We start from the raw sequence: 23549 nt of genomic DNA, 5'->3' as shown, positions 1-23549 counted from the left end.
AGTTGCAAAAACAATCATATCTTTTTGGGTGAAGTGTGGATTGTTTCTTTTTTCCAGCTTTTTTCCGTCTTCTTGTATTTGACTACATGATCCACAGTTTGCACATTGACCTTTGCTCTTAAGTCCTTTGGGAGGATAAGTCAAGCTTTGCTTTTTTTTTTTTTTTTTTTTTTTTTCCCCTGAAATGCTAACTTTTTTTTTTTCCTTCCAATTTTCTTCTCTAGTTATTGAAAACGTTGTTTGGGACAAATCTGGCTTCTCAGTACGATGGCTTGTCTTCAAACCCCAACAAAGCTCAAGGCAAAGCTCAACGCTTAGGCTCTTCCAATTTGAGACCTGGTCTCTATCATTATTGCTTCATGGCACCATACACACATTTTACACAGGCCCTTGCTGATGCTAGTCTAAGGAACATGGTTCAGGCTGAGCAGGAACATGATGCTTCAGGGTAACTTTCTTCCCTTATGATATAATGTTAACTTGAACTAGAATCTCTTTTTGTTGTTTTTCATAAATGCAAGTATCATAGGGGAGCTAAGTAACTTGAAATTACAGTACTGTGTATTATTTATCTCTTGTAGACTTGAGTAATTTGTCTTGGTAGTGAGATCCTGAATGCAACACTGTACTGATTATTGCTAATGTGTTTTCCAAATCAAAGCTAAATCATTAAAATTGATATCACTTAATTTTTTTTAAAAGCAAAATAGTTTTAAATGCTTGTATTCAAAACTATTTTGTTAATTTGCTAATTATAGCAAATAGTCGGTAGTCTTAAAGGGAGGGCAGAAAGATGACTAAGCAAAGACCAGAAATTCTTTCTCTATTAGATGTTTGTTGTCTACAAATCTATGTGATCTGATCAAAGTGTACCGCAGGTTGTCTCTGTTGCTCTTGTTTTACTAAGATTCTCGAAGCAGTTAAGTTGATAAAGAAAAGTTGGCATTGGTAGAACAATATGCGTCTAAGGAGAGTGTGTTTGTCCCGCCATTTTTTTTAATGTGTATGGGGTTTTTGTTTTTTTTTTATGACAGATGGTTTGATGTGCTGCAAAAGGTTTCTACACAGCTGAAAACTAGCATTACCAGTGCAGCAAAACATCGTGCTGATAAGGTACTTGTATCTGTGTACTCCTGAAGGAGCTGTACTTTAGATTTAAAACATTTTTCCTCCTTTTAAAATGTAATTTGGTTTTGAATGAGACACCTGTTCAGATATTAGATTACTTTAAAATCTCTCTATTACAGAATGCTATTCACAATCACATTCGTTTATTTGAACCCCTTGTCATAAAAGCATTGAAACAATATACTACAACAACATCAGTACAGCTGCAGAGACAAGTTCTAGACTTGCTTGCTCAACTGGTTCAGCTACGAGTTAACTACTGTCTTCTGGATTCGGATCAGGTTGGTACCTCGCTATTTTTGCGAATTTGTAATACAGGAATCTCATCAGCAGGCTTAATATTTACAGCAAAAATACTTGCAACAGTCCATGCATTGTACTGTAGGCGAAAACAAAGACTTACAGGAGGGTGAGACTCAGTTCTGTCCCCACCGTTCCCCGTCCCCCGTTCCCCCCCCTCCCCCCCCCCCCCAACCACAAAGAGCTTCAGATTTCTCAATTTTTATTGCATCTAAATTACTTTCTAAGCTCTGCAACAACTATTTAAAACCTGTTCATCAGATTGACTTTAGCCATAAGATGATGTGGACAATATAATCAGTGTTGTTAAATAAAACGTCATTTATGACTGGAAATACCTTCTTTCTGTATTGAGAGTATGGACTTCCATATGACTGATAGTGGTGAGCATCATGGTTGACAACCATTATTTGATTTTAATGGCAGGGGAAAGCTAGTGGCAAATACAGTAGTCTGTGTGGTGGTCCATATAAGCAGCAAATTTGTAACATAAAATTTTAAGTGTTTTATTTACTACAGTATTTTCCGTTTTATAAGCTAGTATAAGTTGCAATACATAACTTTCCTATAAGTTCATACACAGATAAGTCTTTTCAATGCATGAATACTTTGGATTTTATCTTGGTTTAGAGCTAGATTTTTGGTTGATTTTTAGCTTCTTGGCTGTTAGGCCTCAAATAGCGTGTGTTACATGAAAGAGAGAGAAAGTTATACTTAAAAATAGACTATAGGTAAAATGTGGCATAAGTTCATGCAAACTGTGATAAGCTCTAACATCAATAAGATTATCAAGATCTTCTGTAAATGTAGAGGGAACATTTCATAATATATTAGAATGAACTATATATAGATGTATAAATGATTTTCAGTGCTTGTCTTTCCTTTCTCTTCTTTCAAAACACACACTTTTATAACTCTGTCAAAATGATTTTGAATGGGAACTAATGTCTCTGTATCTGATGTACACTTTATTCTCTCTTTAGGTGTTTATTGGATTTGTGTTAAAGCAGTTTGAATACATCGAAGTAGGACAGTTCAGGTATGAAATTAGCAAAGATCCTTTGAACAGTGCGGGTTTACAACTGTCTTATTCTGAAGCATGTAGTGATTTAGTTTTTCTAGTTATTTTCTGCCTTATGAGAAGGGGAGAGTTACATTCTGGGCAATGTCCTTGTTTATTCTCTGGCTCCAGTGGTAGCCCTTTCAGATGATTTAGGTTCCATGTGGCTGAAGACGTTGGGAAGTAGCATGGGGAAAAAAAAAATCTTGCGCGATGTTGTGCTGTTTCTCCATTTGGTATTGTAAAACTATTCCTTTGGGATGCCCCCCACCCAGAAAGCTATACTTTAAGGGAATCAGCACTTCATTGCTAGGGTTCAGTTGCTAAAGGGAGAGCTACTTCTTCCTATTGTGGACTCTGTGTGAATCCATTTGTATTCTGATCACCTGGTACATTCTGTATAGTACCTAATAAATGATAAGCAATGCAGTAGAATTTTTATTGTCAGCTATTGTCTGTTTTTTTTCCCTCACACTAGAGTTTGTATGAAGAGATAAGTGGATTTTTCTCTCTGTGGGTCTCCTACAGAAATACTTCAATGTGTGTCATGTGCATTAGATAGTATGTTATAATATTATTAACTGTGTAATGGTCAAAGCTTGAAAGAAATCCCTTGGAAAAAAACCCATAGTAAAGAACAGGGTACAAAAATTATAGAAATAATGTATGAAAGCAGAACAACACATTCTTAAAAAAAAAAAAATCTTACTGTAGAAAGATTCATTTTTACTGAACGGAGTTGTGCAATTCGAACTTGACACTTCTAATTTTTTTGTTTTCAGGGAGTCTGAAGCAATCATTCCTAATATCTTTTTTTTCCTGGTGTTGCTGTCTTATGAGCGGTATCATTCCAAACAGATAATCGGAATTCCTAAGATTATTCAGCTGTGTGATGGTATCATGGCCAGTGGGAGGAAAGCTGTTACACATGGTAATTTAAAAAAATAAAAAAGAGGAAAAAAAGGAGAAAAAAAAAGAAGGCACCAACACTAATATTAGTAATAGTTCAGCAATAAAACCAGTATTGAATACTAAGCTATAGAAAACTGCAATGATACTGATTTGTTCCAGAATACGCTAGCTTTTAAATTTTTAATACATTAAACAAGTCTCAATTCCTTCAGGAAGTTTATTGTACTGTACTAACACTGCTACCCCATATTTTGCATTGTACATAATAGCAACAAAGCTTTCATTTGAAACTTCATTAGGTATAAGTTCACGGTATAGCCGTACTTTAAAGCCTTTGATGTTAATTTTTAGTCCCCTTCCCTTTCCCTCCACTTTCAGCCTTTAAGTAGAAGCATCTCTCCCTTACTTTCCAGTGATTCTGCTGAGAAATACTTTATAAAAATGTCTATTTTAGCTCTATGAGAATAGACAATTGTGTCCATAATCTAAACTTTCTACTAGAAGTAAAAAGATAGACATCATTATGCATGATAAGTTTGGGTTTTGGTTTTGTTTTGTTTTTTTAGGGATAGGTAAAACTTTTAATAAACTAAAGCACAGTTTACTTTTAGTAGCTGAACTGTTACAACAAGGAAACACTGTTCAAGAGTGACTTGTCTCATGCTAAAACAAACAAATCTCATTTCAGCAATACCAGCTCTGCAACCCATCGTTCATGATCTCTTTGTGTTAAGAGGAACAAATAAAGCTGATGCTGGAAAAGAGTTGGAAACACAAAAGGAGGTGGTAGTGTCAATGCTGCTGAGACTTATTCAGTACCATCAGGTAAGAGAGGAGGACAAAGTGTCCCTGTTTATGGTCTGTTAAAGGGTGACATTGCCTTGGACTGCTAAAAAGACTTCAGGCAATATTAACGATTTTCTATACAAAACTTGAATAGCTGGACTTATAAAGAGATTTTGGGGGTAGGGGAAAGGTTCTGCACTACAAATCAGTATTTCAAGTCAAATAACGTGTCTGTGGGATTTTTAGTCAAGCGTAGGTAATAAAGAACTGAAAAGCTCCAGTTAGGATCATGATCTTGGTTGTGTTGCAGATTGAATAAACAGAAGGTTAGTAGAAGAGTTCTAATAAATTAGGATTCAAGAAACTTAAAGGAATGGGAGTAAAAGTGGAAGAGAGAACAGGATTAAAAGTAGGAAACATGCTGCATACAGATGATGTAGGTATTGCTGTACAATAGCAATATCTTCAATAACATTTTAAAATATGAATTATTTGAATAAGGTAATGAAACTGGTAGTTAGACAGTTGTTAGCACTTACTACTTTGCTCCAGACCTCATGGGTCTGGAAAATGTTTCTGCCTTGTAGGAGTATAAGAATGACTTTCTTCAACACACTTTGTTTAAAAGAAAAACACAGAAGTAATTTTAAGATAAGTGACATAATTAACATGGGATCTTACTGCTTATTCAGGTGCTTAACAAACTTAATGTGCCTTTCCTTTCATCATGTGAAAATGCAGTTCTAGTGTATGCTAATGTAAGCAGTGTATTTTCTGAGAATAGTTGGAAAAAAAAAGTCAGTACATCTTGTCAAAATAATTTATTAGAACTGCATGTTCAGATTGGGGTAATTTTGTGTATCCACATTTTCTTTTGAATTTGTAGTTTTATAATCATAAAATGACTAATATAACTATACGAAATGACACTCTGTAGACACATGATGTGAAATAGTGAATAACTTTGTGTTACATAAGGTACTGCAATTGCTAGCAGATCCCCTTCTGACACACTTAACCTATTAAAGACCACCCATGCACTGCGCTTCCCACACCGCCCCATTTGTAGTTCCTATTCTGTCCTGTTCTGCTGGCGCAGTACGTATAGACTAACCCCTGGGCAGTTCTGTTGTTCTCTGGCTGTGGCTGGGAGATTCTGCAGTGGTGTCCCTGCAATTTGAGAGGCTCCAAGAGCTGCAACCTTTAACTTTTTTCTGTTACAACTGTGGCTACCATCCATGGAGCTCCAGAGTTCAAGTCATTCAGCCCAGAATCGCTCCTATCTACTCTCTCATGAGAAAGCTTTTTGGGAAGAGAGTCATCTGGTGATGTCCTTTTTTTTTTTTTTTTTTTTTTTTTTTTTTTTTTCTCCTTTTAATTGGCTGCATTTCCTGAATCTGAACTACTTGAACTTCTCTTGCAAGTGCTCCGTCTAACTGGTTTTCTGAACCAGATTCTTCTGTCCTGCTTCCCAGTTCATATATTAACATTACTGCTTGCTGTGCCTTTGGCCTGTCTGTCCTTGAAAGTGTGGTCTCTATAACTCTCAAACCAGTAACACGTTCAGCTACTAGAAGTGCTCCTGGCTGTTGGTGTGCTCCATTATATGATCTCCTATAAACTTTTACATGACAGTGATATATCTCAGGTGAATGAGCTCCATAAAAATGTCTGTTCTGTTTCCTTGACCAAATTTAAACTTTATTTTATCTAGAGTAAAGAGAGAGTGTACATGTGGGAAATCACTTTCTTCCTTCCTCCCCTTTTTGTTGAGTATGCGATGCGGCATTTAGATTTACTGTCCTTTTTCCAGTTTTTGAGTAGTCTTTTGACAAATGCCATTTTAAAAGGACCAAGAAAGCATTTCTTTTTCTAGTTTATAAAAATAACTGGAAAATTCTTTAAAAAAAAAAAAAAAAGTCATAACTAAGAACAAGCTTTTAACCTGAAACTGGGGTTTTAAAAATGTGGGATTTCTCATGTGGGTTTTCTTTTCTTTTTGCTTTTTGGCAGATGGATGAAACAGTAAATACTTTTCAAACTATGGTGTCACTTAAATGTTTCCTGTTTAGTGTGGGTGTTTACTTGCATTCTTTTGGACTTTTCCTCAGGTACTAGAGATGTTCATCTTAGTGTTGCAACAGTGTCATAAAGAAAATGAAGACAAATGGAAAAGATTGTCCCGGCAAATAGCTGACATTATTCTCCCAATGCTTGCAAAACAACAGGTGGTTATATGATTTATTTTTTTTTTTAATGTATAAACATCTAAAAATAATTGTTATAATGTATGTATCAGTAATGGCTTCGGGTATTTGATTTTTTTTTTTTTTTAATATGAAGACAGATTTTCTTGAAAGTGTGGTTGCCCTATCTGAAAAAAACAATTACTGCAAGGTAAACTAAGTCTTTGAAGTGATGAAGGTCATATTGAAATGCATGAAGTATGTGCAGTATCTTTGAGGCGGTTGCCAGAGGAAGCTCATTCTACTTCTCTTACATACATGATTATATCAGAGCACTTATTAAATGGTGTGAAGATTTGCCCATGTTATAGAATATCACAATTATTTTTTCGTAACTGCAGTGGGTCTAATTGCATTTTTTCTTAGCAAGGAGAATGAAAAGACATAGTGTGAAACTGTATCAATAAATCATAGAATCATGGAATAGTTGAGGTTGAAATGGACCTCTAGATATTGTCTTCCCCTTAAAGCAGAGTCTACTGGAGCAGGTTGCTTAGGACCATGTCCAGTCAAGTATTGATAGTCTCCAACGATGGAGCCTCCGTAACCTCTCTGGGCAACCTCTTCCAGTGTCTGAGCATCCTCACAGGTGGAAAACAAATAAATAAAAAAATATATTTAAATGAAATTTCCTGTATTTCAACTTGTGCCTATTGCCTTTCATCCTGGTACTGGATACTACTGAAAAGATTCTATCTCTTTCTTCTGTATTTGTGTCGTCTCCTTCTCCCACTTTCCCTGGTCAGATACTTGTACGCATTGATAAAGATACCCCTGAGCCTTCTCCAGGCTGAACAATCTCAGCTGCTCCTTGTACAACAGACGCTCCAAGCCCGTAACCATCTGTGTGGCTTTCTGCTGGACTCCCTCCAGCGTGTGCATGCATCTTTTGCTGGACTGCACACTGGGGAAGGAGAGTAGGCCCTTTGTATCTGGGAAGAAAAGATGACTCCTTTTAGGAGAAAGGGTTTTTTTCAGTGCTGTTCCCTAAGCAGCAGAGGACTTGTCTTCAATACAGCTTTCCTGGAATTAGAAACACTTACTTCAAGGATAAAAAGTAAAACTAGTGAAATTGTGCCCTTAATGTTCTTTACTCCATGATGGCAGATCCCTGCTCCCATGAGGAGATGTCATGGTTAGGGAGAGTGGGCAGTTACTGTGGATCAGACAACAGTTTTTGAGCCAAGCTAAAATACTGGCAAATTGGAATTGCCTTTGTTTCGTATGAATCTGTGCACAATAACTATCAAATTATTTAGGCAAGATAGGGTCATCCAGATTGCAAGTCCAGTCCTTTTGCTTTTTGCAGTTGATTGTTTTATAATTTATCTAAAAAACTGATCAAGTAAGGTGTCCTACCTCTGTTGCTGCGGTGTAATACCATTGTAGCTGTTCACGTTTCTGATTATTAGGATTTGTTTTTTTTTTTCCTAGTAACCTGCTTAAGTTTATTCACAGCCAGCTTTGCTGGCTATAAATATGCCTGGTAGGATGTGCAGGGAGGAGAAAAGTTTTTAAATTTTATGACAAGTCAGTCTTTTGGTCTCATTCTGAATATGGTGGTTTTTTTCTAATAAAATATATGTAGTATGTATGTTGAATTTCGTGTGATAGATTTTTGTCTGTGTTCTCAAAACCCCTGTGTAGGAAGGCCTGCAATGAAACTTTAGTTTACCTTTCGTAGCTTTTGGTTGCTCTAAATTTTGTGCTGTAAAGGACAGCTTTGTTACACACAGGTTGTCATAGAAGTGTTTAAAACATGAAATGGTAGTTTTGTGTTGCAGTTACCTTTAGTGGATAGTTACATATTGGCTTTGTGTTCTTCTTTTACAGATGCATATAGACTCTCATGATGCTCTGGGAGTATTGAACACTTTGTTTGAAATTTTGGCTCCTTCATCCCTTCGCCCTGTGGACATGCTTTTAAGGAGTATGTTTGTTACTCCTAAAACAATGGTAAGCAACTGTTTGCAGAGAAGAGAGAATCTGGTGTCTTTCATGCAAAACAAAAGACCGTATGTTTCTCTTTCTTAATTTGCAATGTCGTATTACAGTACCTGTGGCAGACTTCAGGAAAGAATTGGTTAAAACTAATATGAATTACCAGGTGGGAGCACTTTATACAGGAACGTTCTGCTTATGGATTACTTGCCTTCATTTTGTATTTTGAGAATCAGGGATGTAGAGAAACATACTGTTGTAACAAATTCTAGAATGCAATTTAATAGATAAATCACATTTTTCTTATGTAAGTATTAGGACCGTTTTTATAATTGAGAGATAGAAGCTTGACAGTTACCACAGGAATAGCATTTTGGAAGATGTGAACATGAAAGTTGTTTCCTGCTTGCTCTATTCTCAAAAGGGTCTGATTTAAATACAACAGTTAATAATTTTTTTTAATGCATTCCTATGTTGTGTTGTTTAACTTTAAAGGTATTCAATCTTCTGCATTTTTGTGTTTGTGTTAGGCATCAGTGAGTACTGTCCAGCTATGGATTTCTGGAATTTTAGCTATCCTTAGAGTTCTGATTTCACAGTCAACAGAAGACATCGTTCTATCCCGTATACAAGAGCTTTCCTTCTCACCATATTTGATTTCATGTCAAGCAATTAACAGACTGAGACGTGGAGAAAATAACTTACCTGCACCAGAGGATTACACTGAGGTTAAACAAGCTAAATATCTGCCTGAAGAGACATTTTCTAGGTGTGTTGTCTTTTGAATAACTGAGAAATCACATATATATTATGCAATATATACACATGTATAGAACTGTTATCGGCCAGGAATAAAGTCTGTTAGTAAGTTGATGTGGGAGAGTGTGTGGAGGAAGGAATAATGAGATGGACAGTAGAGGGAGGAGATGAGCAGTTTGTAGTAGGGACTTTGGACTGTTCTGATACCTCTTCTCAAGCCAAGTGAAGGACCTAATAGAACTGTTAAAATGGGTGAATCCTGGACTTCCTAAAATCAGGTCCAAAAACTTAACTGGTTAACCCTTTCTTTCATCCCTGTGTGGGGACTGAGTTATCTGCTTAGTAGAAGCCTAGGTTCTGCCCTAGAATCTTGGCAGCAGATCGATTCAAATCTACTAAGTTACTCTTGCTTGTAATTTCCTATTTTTAAAGAGCTGGCTTTGTCTAGTTAGCTTCCCATGCTGGTATCCTCAGAGAGTGACAAGCTTCAGGCAAAAGAAGCATGGAGAGATGGCAATGGTATTATGTTGACATAGGTATTATGTTGACAATGGTATTACGTTGACAGCGTATTATGCTGTCATTAAGGCATTACCTTTTAATGTGGTGGGAAGCATTTGAAATAGCTATTTGTTTAAGAAAATAAGAACTTTCTACTCAAGTATGGAACTTCAGATAGAAATAAAATGCTGTTTCTTATCTTTCAGCTCACTGTGAGGGTGATAGGTAGAGGGGAGAAGGGGCTTCTGGACTCCCTTAATGTGACCTTATGTCCAACGGGAGTGAGTTGAAGAACGATTATGGCCAGGAGCAAGGATGGGTTTCCTCAAATGCCCTTTTTTGGTGTTTCTTTTGATATTCTGCCCCCCCCACCCCCTGGCTGGTGGTTCGATATGGAACCTGTGTGGTAGAGTGTGGATAGATGAGGCTGTAAACAGCTGTATTACTGTGGCTTGCTGAGTTCCCCCTCCTCAGCTGAGCTGCAGTAACTATCATGGTGTGTTTTTAGCTCATTGCAAATCACTATAAAGACACCATAGCATTTTGAATGTTTGCTGTCTAAGTGAGGTGGGCTGGTGTATGCATGCTATCACAACTTTAGCTGATGAGTAGATAACCCAGATCCAATATGTCATTATTGAAGTGCTTGTGATCATATCTCCAAACCTATAGCATCACATTTGTTTATAGGTCAACCTGTTCTGTAGCTTTTTATTTAGCATCCTATTTAGAACGAATAGACAAGGACTTCATATTTTATTTTTCAAACTTACTGAGTTTCATAGGCAAACCTCATCTTATTCTGAAAGGTGTTGCATTGATAGTTTTTTGTTGATTGTATACATGGTTTTTTCAAGGTTCTTATTACAACTAGTTGGCATTCTACTGGAAGATATTGTTACCAAACAATTGAAAGTGGACATGAATGAGCAGCAACATACTTTCTACTGCCAGGAGCTGGGCACACTGCTTATGTGCTTAATACATATCTTCAAATCAGGTAATGCTTTAAACAATGCCTTGCGTTGTAGCATGCAGTGGCAGGGCGGTTTTTCAGTTCTGAGACAATTGTTGAATGTTTTGAACTGCTGACAAGGAATCCATACGTGATAAAGATGTTCTGTCCTACTCAGTATAAAGAACCTCCCAAACTTTGTAGTCATGCATGGAGGGCACACTTCTCATATTTCTTCTGCCTATGTGGAACAAAATGTAACTAGTGGCTTTTCATCTCTCCTTTTAACTGTCTAAGATTTTCCAGTCCAAAAATGCAAATCATTCCAAATTTGTGGCTGTATTTCTCATGGTTTTTCCAATTTGGAGGTTGGTAGGTATGTCCAGGTTTAAAATACTGAGTTACAGACCACTTGTTCAGACTCATGACAAGGTAGGTTCTTGTTCTCTGTCATAACTAATAAAAACATACTAAAAAAAAAAACCCAAACAAACAACGAAAAAACAAAACCAGAAGAGTAAGAAAGGTAGTACTATTGCAGCTAGCTGGTCTTGAGCTCCTTTTCTTCAGGTTTGGGAATTCTGCCTAAGGTGTCGTCTGCTAAATATCCCCTAGTCCTTAGCCTGATTCCTTAGTCTTATTTTCCTAATAGTGGAACTATCTTCCCTTTCTTTTATTCTTCTATTCTTTCTTTATTATGACTGTCCTTTTTGCCTTCTGATTTTCACCCTGCAGCTGAAATCCAGCCTTCAATTACAGTAGTTGGCTGCAATTTAAAAGGTCTTGGCACAAGTTCCTGGTTCTTCATAGACTTCCTTTACAGATATGGGATAAGAAACTCTGCATTCCCTGTAAAATGGGAGTTACAGTACTTCACTACTTAGCAGATGCAAGTAACAAAAAAAGCGTATACAGAATACTGTTAGACATTTAACATGGCTCTGTGCTCCATCATGTCCCAACAACCTCTAATCTTCTTTTCTTTTTAAGCTCCTACAGAGTTCAGTTGTAAAGCGCTTTCTTGAGGGGAAAAAAAAACTTAGTTCTGTTCCTGTCATTGCTACCAGCTGCTTCTTACAAACATAAGTATTGTAGGTGTAGACTTAAGTAAATAAAGTGGTGACGGAAGTGTTCTGGGTCTTCAGCTGGTTCTCTATCAAATCTCAAAGCTTCTGCATTGCCTTAGTTTAACTTTCAGTAGCCTTACTCCTCCTAGTCTTCAGTGACAGTAACGGGTAGAAAAGTGAATGGGAAACCAATTGAATTATGTTGTGACAGATTGTACAGCCGTGGTGGATGATGTTTTGTCTTTTGATTTGTCAGAAGAGAGCTTTGGTTTAAGAAATGGAGTCCTCCAAACCTAGGTTCTTGCCACAGACTCCAGGATTGTGAGTTGAAGAGGCACAAAATAAGGTGATAGTTACCAGAGCCTTCCTTGACCTTTGTTTTAAGCCTGCTTTAGGGTACAGGACTCTGTAGTGAGTGATAGTTCTCTTCTCCCATGTGTCTGTTACAATAATAACTAAAGTGTGTATACTATTAATTGCTGTTATGGTTCAGAAACATTTGAAACAAATATTGTAACAAATAACTTATGCCGAGGTGATTTGGAGTAAGTGATGGGTGTCAAGCCAAGACTAATGAAATCAGAAAATTAAGTTGGTGATTGAAATCAGGGCAGTGGGTTCTTCCACAGTGGGAGCTGGGGATCATGGAAAGGGAAGGCTCAGCTAGTTCTGCTACAGCGACTGGCTTCCAAGCTGCAGTGTGAGTCTTGCCAGGAGCTATGTAGAGACTTTCATGCAAAATTAGAATTAAATATTAAAATACTCATGCAGAGCACAGGGATATGTGTATTGCATGATCTCTAGAAATGAATTTAATCTAAGACTACAAATCAACTCTAAGTACTAGTAAGTAATGTGGTTACCTGATACACTAACAGAGTAGAAGGAAAGTTGTTCAGACACTTAGGCTGTATTTTCATGTTGTAGCATTTTCTTTCAGGTTTAGTTCTAGAGTTAACTAACTGCCTGGTTTTGTGATTCTTCTCTTTTGTTCAGTTAAAACCTCTATGATGTTTTTCTCCTGAAGTTATATTCTCCTAACTACAGGTGCAGCTTATAACGACTTGTGTCTGGGAACATAGACTAAGGTCTTCTGTCATTTTTAATGACTATTCTGCTTGGATGTTTTGTCTTCTCACCCATTATAGTTTTTTCAAAATGTGAGCATTGCTGACTCCTAAGTATTCAACTATAGGAAACTACCCCATTAGAAATGAACATTTCCAGTGTGCTACTTTGAAGGTAGTAGAAATAAAAGGCATGGACGAAGTGAAAAGATTAGCCTGCAGTGGCTTTCATGACTGTAGAAAGTCACTAGATGGTGCAATTACTGCAAATGCAGGAAGCTGGAATGGGAATAGCACTGGTTTGCTAGTAAGTGGAACCCGAGTTTTGAGACTCCGTTATTTTTCCTATTCTTTGCTGTTTACATTGTGTATTTATTGGTCCTGGGGGCAGCTTAAACTGGTCCACATGGCTGTGGAATTTACAGCTTCATTCTTCTGTGTATCTGGCAATGCAAGCAAACAACACTACAGATCTCTTTCGTTATTCTGATTAACTTTTTGGTTCTGAAGAAACCCTTTTTTCCCTGATCTTATCTTCTCATAGAAACTCAAAAAGTCCTGTACCTTTAGACAACTTTAAGTCTGTCCATTTTCCTTGTTTTCCCTCCCTTCATTTTGGCATATGAATACAGAATCAGCAAGTTGGAAAATAAAATTCAGCTTTTGTGCTGGGTGCTCAGTATGCAGGGTAATGACTTTTCTCCACTTAAAAACATTTACTTTTTGCACTTTAGAAATTAGATGGAAGGGTATCAGTTTAGTTTCAATTAAATGTATTTGGGAAGCCCTTATCTGAAGTAGGAGACTTGTAAGTGATCTTCCTTAGCGTGCAGAATAGTAGTTACAGCATGGTTCTTAATTAGAATTTCCGTGTTTTACTTTATAAACAAAACAAAACCCCAAAAATCCTGGTCTACAATTAACAATTTTAAATTTGGCAAGGTTTTCATGTATCAGAAACTTTTTGATGCATGACAGAGAAAAAGTTGAGAAGACAGGTTTCATTACAATTCTAGTCTGATCTAAAGCATTATTTATTGAGTCTGGGAGCTTGTCATGGCTAGTTTACACACTGCCCTTGGGCAAACTCCATGACTTGCCTTACATTTGTAGAACCACTTAGGATATATCTTTCTTCCAGGAATGGTAATGGCTTATGAAACAAGATTTGTAGTCTCAGGGTACCCTGAATAATTTTAAAACTTCAGAATTCAGACTAGACTGTAGTTACTCTAACATGCTTTTATTGTTTCCAGGGATGTTTAGAAGAATCACAGCTGCAGCCACCAGACTTTTTACAGGAGATGGATCTGATGGTAGTTTCTATACCCTTGAAAGTTTGAGTGATCTTGTTCAGTCCATGATTCCCACGCATCCTTCTTTAGTTCTCCTCTGGTGTCAAATCCTGCTTCTTGTCAATTATACCAACTACAACTGGTGGTCAGAAGTACATCAAACCCCAAAGTAAGATTTGGTTTTGATCCCTAGTAGTAGTAGTGTGTCTCATAATTATATTTGCTAAAATGATATTTAAAAAAATATAGCTTTTTTTCTGCTAAGCCTGTTGAATAGTATTATTTGGATTCTGAAATAAATGGTTCTGCATTTGCTTTACGTGTATACATATTGTGTGTTCTGATATCAGTATGTCTTTGAAACTAAGTAAACGTGTCCTGCTCTCAGTTGTTCCTCAAAAGAACTGCGAGGTAATCTCTTCATTTTTAAGGCAAGAAAGCTTCATCTGTATACTACTTTTAATTAAAATTATGGAAATAACTGTAACAAAACATTCAGTATTTCATGTTCCTATGGAGAGTTCATATTTCACCTTCTAACAAATAACCAGCCAGTGCGGATGATATACACTGTTGTGTTTATGAAAATACAATCTGATCAGTCTAACTGTAACTATAGTTACATCTGTTCTCAGTGGGTCTATTACTAAATGCTATCAAAACGTAGTATCAGCACCATGCCGATTCATTAGCATCAAGCACCATAGTAACTTCACTTAACATTAGTTGCCTGAAATTCGGAGACTTGGTCTAAAATGAGTGTTCTTTTGGTCTGAAGTTAATTCATCCCACCTGTCAGGCACTGGAATGATTTATCCTTTGGGGGTAAGGATGATACCCCCGGTATGGGTGGGTATCCCACTGTGTTAACTGGTTAGCAACTGACTTGAGAGACATTTCTGATGCTGGTGCAGTGAATGTTAGGGAAGACTAATATTGCTCTACAACATGAGTGGATTGATACTTGCTCAAATATGAGATTCTTGCCTCCGTTCAACCTCATGATGTGAAAAAATATTATTCTGATTTGAGGAAGCATGAAATTACCAGGCTGATGAACAAAGTAGGGCAACTAAAATAGCTAAGGTGACATCTGCTATTTGTTGCCGTTATCTTTTTTTGATTTGCCAATATCGCCTCTATTTTGTCTGGGTTGGGCATCACTTTCAATCCAACACTAGACTAAGTGCTCAAGAACACTGGTTTGGCTTGAGAAGAAAATACAGTATTAGGTTCTGTTATCCAACCAGAGATGCAATAGCCCATGTTTTTCTTTTTAAATAACCTGTTCAGTTCTTCAGAAGTCCTCCAGACTGTCCAAGAAAGTAATGAGCACGGAACAAAAAAATGATACTATAATTGTTAGAAAATAAAGAGCTGATAGAAAGCAAAGGGTCTACTTCAAAGCAGTATAATGTTTGAATGAAGTTTCTAGGAAAATAAATATTATGTAAGGACTTTAGTTGGATATTCCAAGCAATTTGATTGTTAATGTTTCAGTAGCCATAGTAATAAAATAATAACAGAATACAATGTGCTTCTTGCAGGAGACACAGTCTTTCTACTACTAAATTGCTTAGCCCACAGATATCTGGAGACAGCGATGAATCGGATTCAGAATCTAAACGTGGCATGTGCAATCGAGAGATAGTGAGAAGAGGAGCACTCATTCTTTTTTGTGACTATGTTGTAAGTTTTGCATTATGAATTTTATAACTATAGTTTTGAGTTATTTTATTATGCTGACAGTCTTTTGTTACTGTTGTGCATTAATGGAATCTGTCTGGTTCACAAGTGGAAGATGAAGATTTGTGAAATTAGTCATTTTCAGGTGGTGCTTCTGTAAGCTTAGGTATGACCTCATTTGGCATTTTTTCTATTCTGAACTGAGAATTCTCTTGGCTTGTAAAGGATACCTGGTGGGTAATAGAATTATCTGCTGGGTATCATCTCCCTTGTGAGGTGTTAGGAGCACACTAAGTAGTGTTAGATTTCCCAACATAGTAGCAGTGCACAGTGTCTAGGAGACAACAAATTTCTGTCTCTATACCTTAAGAGGAGAGGTTTTACATTAACATTTAACTTCCATTTTGGCTCTCTAATGAGAGCAGTTCCTGTGGCTTTGGCCTCTTGCTGCCTCAGCATTAGCATTCTAGTTCATTGGGAACTTTTGAAGGGAATCTTCCCATAATATCTAGTATCGCACTTTGATTTGCATTGCAGAGCAGTTTTGGGGCAAGCAAACTGCGTTCCTTTCAAATTCAACTAACCCAAAAGCTACGTTTAAGAAGCACTTCAAGTACTAACGGACATTCAGTCACCAGAGTCAGATTAGAGGTAGTCCAAGGTAAAAACCCTCCAAAACCCCTTTGCTGGGGGGCGTCAGCCTCTCGGCATCACCTGGTTAGCTCTACAGACCTTTTCATGTTGCATTGTACTGCTTGTTGATATACACATAGCCTCTGTAGGTTTAAAATTAATTATTGACAGATCTCTTTGGATTTGCTTTCCAGAAATCATTCATCTTGTGTTTAAGGCCAGTAGTAATAGGAAATCTTTAAAAAGAAGCCTAAATGAAAACCACATTTTACAAGAAGACTCTGTGTGTGTGTGTGTTTATTTCAAACAGCATTTCATTAAAAGCGGCATCTTTGAGTTGACCTTCTCAATTTACTTGTTTCTAATCTGGATCTTTAGTGTTTTTTAAAAAAGTATTTTACAAATTCATTATAAATCTCTTAATTTGCAACAAGATCAAAAGCATTTGGAAAATTTGTCATGTAAAAATAATGATGGTGATATAAAAATATAGACACTTTATGGCATTATTTTAAAATAGCTACCACAATTATATATGAAAAACTTCATGTTGTGTCAGATAGTTTTTAGTAATTAAATGATTAACATGGGTATTACTGGAATCAGATTTTAATTTTTTCCCCTTTAGTGTCAAAACCTACATGATTCAGAACACTTGACCTGGCTTATTGTGAATCATGTTCAAGACTTGATTAATCTATCTCATGAGCCTCCAGTACAAGACTTCATTAGTGCTGTTCACAGGAATTCAGCAGCCAGTGGTCTCTTCATCCAGGCCATTCAATCACGGTGTGAGAATCTTGCAGCTGTAAGTTTGACTTTTTGACTTCTTTTTAAAGAATAAAGTCACTTATATTTCAGCATAAGTTTAACTCCTAAGTATGCAAATTCTGACATTTCTGGGTCATTTATCAATTTCTAATTTTATTTTTGAAGTCACTTCTTTAAAAATGCAAACAGCAAACCTTATATTAGCAACTTCAGTATCTGATGTGTTCCAATCCATCAAATCTATGAATTCAAGTAGAGTTGGTTAAGCTGCTTTTCTTCCTTCCTGGGTATTACCCCCGCACAATAAATATCTGAAGGGTAAATTAAAGCTTTAGCTTTCATCTTTGATTTCAGTACTGTGGTAGCATAAATAACAGAACTATCAACTACAGAGGCAGGAATGCAAACCAGTCCATCCTCATAGGCCCTAACAACATGGAAAATTATTTGCAAGCTCATGCCTTCCCCGTTGATCTGCCCCACAAGTTGTATCCTCTTGGTGAGGGAAATACTGCTTCAGAAATGCAGTGCATGACTTCTGTTGATTATTTTAGTTTCCAAATTAAATGGAGTGGATGATGGTTTATAGGGTTGTAAGGTTGTAGGCATCCCTCTTAATCTTGGGAACTCACTAGGTGGGAAATGTCATTTGCTGGGCTTTCTCTCAAGCCAATGGTGGGAGATGCTACCGCACTCTGAGTAGCCCGATAATGTTCCCTGTCTCTTCCCATTGTCTCTGCGCAGATCTAGTGCAACTGCATTAGTGCTTTAGGCATGCGAGTAAAACACTTTAAAGTTAGGTGAGATGAATTAGTGGGCTTTAGTGTTTGAGAATTGGTAGAATGAACTAAACTAAACATGTTTGAATGGAAGATGTAGTCATTCTATGAAATGTTTGGTGATCATCAGAAAAGTCAGTAAAATTAAAAAAGCTGATATTTACAATCTGCTCTGAACCAAGATTGGTTCCATGAGTCAAACTACTTTGTCTTTATGTTTCTCCCTTTAGATTATTGGTGCTGAATTGGTGCTCATATTTAAAAAAAAAAAAAAAAAAATTTCCTTGCATTCCCCTTTAATCCTGAGTAGCTATTGCTGTTTCTGTGAGTAAACATGTGCTCAAAAAATCCCTAATGCTTATCTGGATTTCTGTACTGTCTCTTGTCTTGACTACACTCATGTTCCTACGTTCTTCTAGCAAGAGTTCAAGCTTCTCACTGTCTTCAAAGCTTTCTACAATTCCACTTAAGTCTCTCTAGCTTTTATCCCTGAAAGTTTTTCTCCCTACATTTTTGCTTACTCTGTGTAAGGGTAAGCTTTTACAATTAAACATCAAACAACTTAGTGTTCATATTAATTAAATAACCCAATAACTCAAACGTATTCATATATAGATGAATATATTGATCAGCTAGTTGTCTGCTATAATTTTTTCTAAATGCATTTCCCTTTAGCTTTAGGATCTTTTTAATCCAATCGATTGCTGTTCTTTTGGTCTGTTTTTCTGTTTCGTTTTGTTTCAACATCTAGCCCACAACTCTGAAGAAGACACTACAGTGCTTAGAGGGAATACATCTCAGCCAGTCTGGGGCTGTTTTAACATTATATGTTGATAAGCTTTTGTGTACTCCATTTCGCGTGCTTGCTCGCATGGTTGACACACTGGCTTGCCGTCGGGTAGAAATGCTTTTGGCTGCAACTTTACAGGTAAAGATAAATATATTCTTTTGTAAATAAGATTGGGTAGTGCTAGCAGTATAATTAGGTGTAATGATTTAAAGTATATCACAATATGATCATGTTTAAGTGATTTCATTGGAAAGGAAATTTTTGTATTTAATATATAGATACGTGAATGTTTATGTTTCGCTTTATCTGCCTATAATTTTCCTAATCTGTTCAGAGTACCTGTGGGTATTTTACTTATTTCTGTCCCATAAAATTTTTGTGACTCTTTTCCTATAGAACAGCATTACTCAGTTACCAGTTGAAGAACTGGATAGAATTCAGGAATATCTTCAGAACAGTGGATTAGCAACAAGGTAAATAATACCAATACCTGCTAAAATGCCAAACTAAGTAATGTTCTAGTACTAATTGTGTTAACTCTTTTTTCCTACGTTTTTGGCTTTTTTCTTAAAAATAATACAGTGGCTCCTTTTTGGAGGCAAAACAGGAGTAAAGCCTCAGGAGTAACAGGAGTTGCACGCATATTCGGGCACAAGGACAGTCGTGTTGGCTGAGTTGAATTTGCAATATGCTTAAGAATTAAAGCAAGCTAAAGGCTAGAAGGCATCAAGTTTTCTCTCCTGCATCCCACTCAGTATTTAACTTCTGAGAGATGGCAGCCACAGATTAATTCCTTGACAAAAACTACAGTACTGAAAACAACTTTATTTTCCTCAAACTTTTTCAGAATTTTGTGAGTCCAAGCCGGCTGGGCTTGTTTTTTTGTGTGTGTTTTGGTTGGTGTTTTCCCTGCTGCCCCCAACTGTGTTAAAAGTTTTAACTGTTTAGTGTTCCAGCTGTTTAAAAGTAAACTGCTCTTATAAAAAGGAGCAAAATATTCAGTTTTTGAAAAAGCTTTGCTTAATGTTGGAAAAAGCCTAATTTACTGCTCTTGATGTCATTGCTCTTTGAGGTTAATATTTGTTGACTGAAATAAGAAAGAAGTAGGGGGAAAGAATGTAATGCCCAAGACTGCAGTGATTGATAGTAATGTGCCTTCATAGTTAACATCACATTTGAATTTTTAAAAAACTCCAAAATCCAAATGACTATAAAAGTTCTTGATAGTAGTAATGGAATAAAAAAAAAACAACCCCGAACCCAACAAAAACCCAAACCCCTGACACTGACATAAATCAACAAACTGGAATTCTTAATATAGTTTTATAAAAAAAGTTCCATTTTAGTGGATTCTTGTTTGGTATCTGTTAGAATGTATTTGTCTGCAATCAAATAATCTGTACACTAGCTTTGATTCTTCTTATTAATGAAAAAGATTTACTGTGTAAAGAAAACTGAAGAACTTACATTTTATGCTTGAGTGTGTACGAATTCTAAATCTAAATTAAATTTATTGTTGATGGTGCTGAGTTCATTTATTTTGGCTACTGATAGCTGGTGAAATTTGCAGTTTTGCATCATATGACTGCATATATCCAACAAAGAACTTAAGACCTTACTGCTTTTTCTCTCCCAGGATTAGAACTGGCTCACTGGATGTCTTTTTATTTTTAAATGATATACAAAACTGAGTAAGTTAGCTCTCTGCTGATGTGTTCTTCTATTTTCAGACACCAGAGACTTTACTCGCTCTTGGATAGGTTTCGTCTTATGGTAGCACCAGACACAACTAGTCCTTCACCTCTGGTTACCTCACACCCACTAGATGGAGAAGACCAACCAGCTTTAGAGAATGTAATTCTAGACAAAGTAAGATTATGTTTAGAAAGTCATTAAAAGTGCCTTGGCTGTAAACAAGCTTTTGCTCATTACGAGACATTTAAATACAGCTTATTTTTACTATGCAGTTAATGTTCTCAGAATTGTCAGTGAATCTCAAATATAGATCAGTGAATGATTTCATATGTGTTGGCTGACTGTTGAACTTAGGATGACTAATTAGCACATGCATAGATGTTTGTTATGCTGATGGTGCTGTGAAAAACTACGAAGTTTTGTTTCATTGCATGATTTTAATGGAAAGATTTATATAAGGTTCAGTAGAGACAGATATATACTCTTGTTTTCTTGATGTGTTTACTGCAGTGATCAGTTTTATTCATTTGCTGAAAGCTGTTGGTTGTCTCTTGGAAACTAAGCATTACTTCTCGGTTTCCACTTCTCAGCTTTAAATTACTTTCAGAGAACAATCATGAATACTTAACTGTTTCTGTCTTCCATGTAGTTAGATGCATTTATTTCAAAGCAGGGTGGGAGGCTAAGAGCATGCCTTTTGGGGCCTGTGTCTTTCTAGTTAGTCCCATGGCACAGATAATTTCTCCTTTTCATTCCTTAGTGTTCTACAGTGATACACAGTAATAGGAAACGTATGTAACTGAGATGGCAAAATTTATTTGACTAGCTGATGGTTTGGAGGAGACTGATAAGTAGTCGAGGAACCAATTGACTTAGAGATTGAGAGCTACTTAGACAGAAGGAGGAAATACTGTTTGTGCCCAGAAACCATTTACCCATAGCTTTCTGTCTTCAAATTAACCAAAAAAATCTCCTGCTATAACTGTAAATCCTGCACAGAGGAAGTAGGTTTCATGTGTGTCCTCCACAACCCCTACATAGTTCATAGAATCATAGAATATCTCAAGTTGGAAGGGACCCATAAGGGTCATCGAGTCCAACTCCCTGCTCCTCGCAGGACTACCTAAAACTAAACCTTATGACTAAGAGCATTGTCCAGATGCTCCTTGAACTCTGACAGGCTTAGTTGCATTCTAATTAATATCAGTAAATTCAGGATGTCCAGTTATGAGAAAGAAAACACAGAAAGGGATAACTGAGCCTCTTTATATTCCTTAGTTAAATTAGTTATAGTAACTAATTCCTGTAGGCTTATCACTAATAATTTAAGGAGTAAATTTGCAGTGGTGTCTGATGGTCTTCATTTATTTCAGTGAGTGTTAAAAGATAGATGTTATCTTCATCTGCGGATTTATTTGAATCTGAAGACTTTTCTTCATTGGTTATAGTATTGGGTTTTTTGCTATTACTGTTATGTTTGTGTGACTACTGAGTATTCCAGGTATTTTTTTTTTCCTAGATATTCTCCTCAGCTTTAGGATCCTAATGCATACACCTGTGCTATATGTTAAGCTTCATTTTTTTCCTTGTTTCCTGTCCAGATTCTATGGAAATAGACAACTTACCAGTGAACATCCATCAGTCTAGTTTGAGATGGTCCATTCACCAGATGTCTGTTTTGCCTTGCTCTTTCTTTGAGTTTTTTTTGACATTAATGTGGCCTAGTGATCTCTTAAACGGACCACAATTCAATGCCAATGAGCAATTCTCCCCCTACCCCATGAACTGTATTATTTTCCAAAACCAAATATGTAATAATTTTTTTTTTTTAATTATTAAAGGACTGGTATGTGTCACTAGTGAGGTCGCAGTGTTGCATCAAGTCTGACTCAGCACTGCTAGAAGGTGCAGAGCTGGTAAATAGGATTCCTCAGCCTGACCTGAACTCCTTCATGACCAGCAAGGTAATTTCTTTGTCAGGTGAAACGTAGTCAGCTGAAGAGGATGTAATTATTTCTAATGTTCTTTTTGGTAGTGTTAATAGATTAGATTCTTAAATGTAAACACTTCAAATTTATATAATACTGGTAGTTCACTTCTTGAATTTCAGTTCATTTTGAAAACTAAAATAGTAATATGTTTCATTTCTATATCTGGCAATGCTGCTAATAGTAGCTTTCTATAGTACAGGTTGGGTGTATAGAGTGGAAGTGAAGGTTAGCTTATGTATTACAATCACAAAAATTCAGTTTTACTATTTTACATAATCTCGTTTTGCCATACAGTCTCTTACAAGGCCACATGTTTCTGTAACCTTTTAAATATCTGTACTAGATGACTTGCAATATGCCACTAGCAGGCCACAGATAGTGAATCTGGCATAAAGGACAACTTGTATCTATTACTTGTTTTCTAAGAATGTATTTTGTTCAAATTCTCTACATTACATTTGCTGCTGGTATACAGAAATAATAATGGGAAACTGTTTTTAAAAATATTTTTGTTTGGCTTATTTGTTTGAAAACTTGTTGCTTGAAGATTCCTTGTATACAAGTAATCCTTAAGCTTTATTCACATATTATTCTGATAATTTGGAATAAGTATACTGATTTTCCTTTCCAGTACAGTAGTGTTTGGAATTTAAATGTGGAACAAATATGGGCTTACTTATGGTATTGTTACACCATAATAGAGCAGAGGTCATAAGAAGTTAGTTAATTAATAAACCGTTAATTTACCACCATATTAGAACGCCAGAATAGCACCGTCAGATACATGGCTTTTTAAAAGCAATTTCTTTACTTTTTGTTTACTATTTGATTTCAGGAATTCAACCTAAGCTTGTTAGCACCTTGTTTAAGTCTTGGCATGAATGAAATCTCAAGAGACCAGAAGAGTAGCTTCTTTGAAACAGCTCGGAGGGTAACTCTGGATCATGTGTCTACCACTGTACAAAACCTTCCTGCCAACCACCAGGTTTTTCAACCACTCTTGCCAACTGAGCCGTCAGCCTACTGGAAAAAACTAAGTGAAATCTTTGGTAATAGAAATAATGGTCTATTTAAGTTTATTCTCTCCTCTGCAAAGGTACTTTACAGATGTCTTGTGAATACATGAACTTACTATTTAAAAAAAATCAAGATACCAGGCATAAAAGTGCTTATGAAATAATTCTGAA

General features: G+C 36.4%; 1 protein-coding gene across 9 annotated transcripts in view; it reads left to right on the top strand.

Moving 5' to 3' along the window:
* The window catches only part of HTT (huntingtin), a 95990-nt gene that overhangs the window by 40216 nt on the left and 32225 nt on the right, over positions 1 to 23549 (top strand). For all 9 annotated transcript variants that reach the window (XR_014228637.1, XR_014228638.1, XM_082316112.1 and 6 more), the window contains 18 exons: positions 225 to 448; positions 1035 to 1113; positions 1248 to 1409; positions 2412 to 2467; positions 3271 to 3419; positions 4089 to 4225; positions 6298 to 6414; positions 8266 to 8388; positions 8904 to 9142; positions 10491 to 10633; positions 13979 to 14186; positions 15565 to 15706; positions 16965 to 17144; positions 18638 to 18814; positions 19073 to 19149; positions 20407 to 20545; positions 22213 to 22335; positions 23198 to 23411. Coding sequence is in view for 7 of the 9 variants with exons in the window: in XM_082316112.1 (XP_082172238.1) it covers positions 225 to 448; positions 1035 to 1113; positions 1248 to 1409; positions 2412 to 2467; positions 3271 to 3419; positions 4089 to 4225; positions 6298 to 6414; positions 8266 to 8388; positions 8904 to 9142; positions 10491 to 10633; positions 13979 to 14186; positions 15565 to 15706; positions 16965 to 17144; positions 18638 to 18814; positions 19073 to 19149; positions 20407 to 20545; positions 22213 to 22335; positions 23198 to 23411 (2689 nt within the window). In the remaining 2 variants the exon portion in view is untranslated. The remainder of the gene's footprint in view (positions 1 to 224; positions 449 to 1034; positions 1114 to 1247; positions 1410 to 2411; positions 2468 to 3270; positions 3420 to 4088; positions 4226 to 6297; positions 6415 to 8265; positions 8389 to 8903; positions 9143 to 10490; positions 10634 to 13978; positions 14187 to 15564; positions 15707 to 16964; positions 17145 to 18637; positions 18815 to 19072; positions 19150 to 20406; positions 20546 to 22212; positions 22336 to 23197; positions 23412 to 23549) is intronic.

This window comes from Platalea leucorodia, assembly GCF_965183815.1.
Source record: "Platalea leucorodia genome assembly, chromosome: 6".
Lineage (NCBI taxonomy): Eukaryota > Metazoa > Chordata > Aves > Pelecaniformes > Threskiornithidae > Platalea > Platalea leucorodia.
This window is presented reverse-complemented; position numbering and strand designations above follow the sequence as displayed.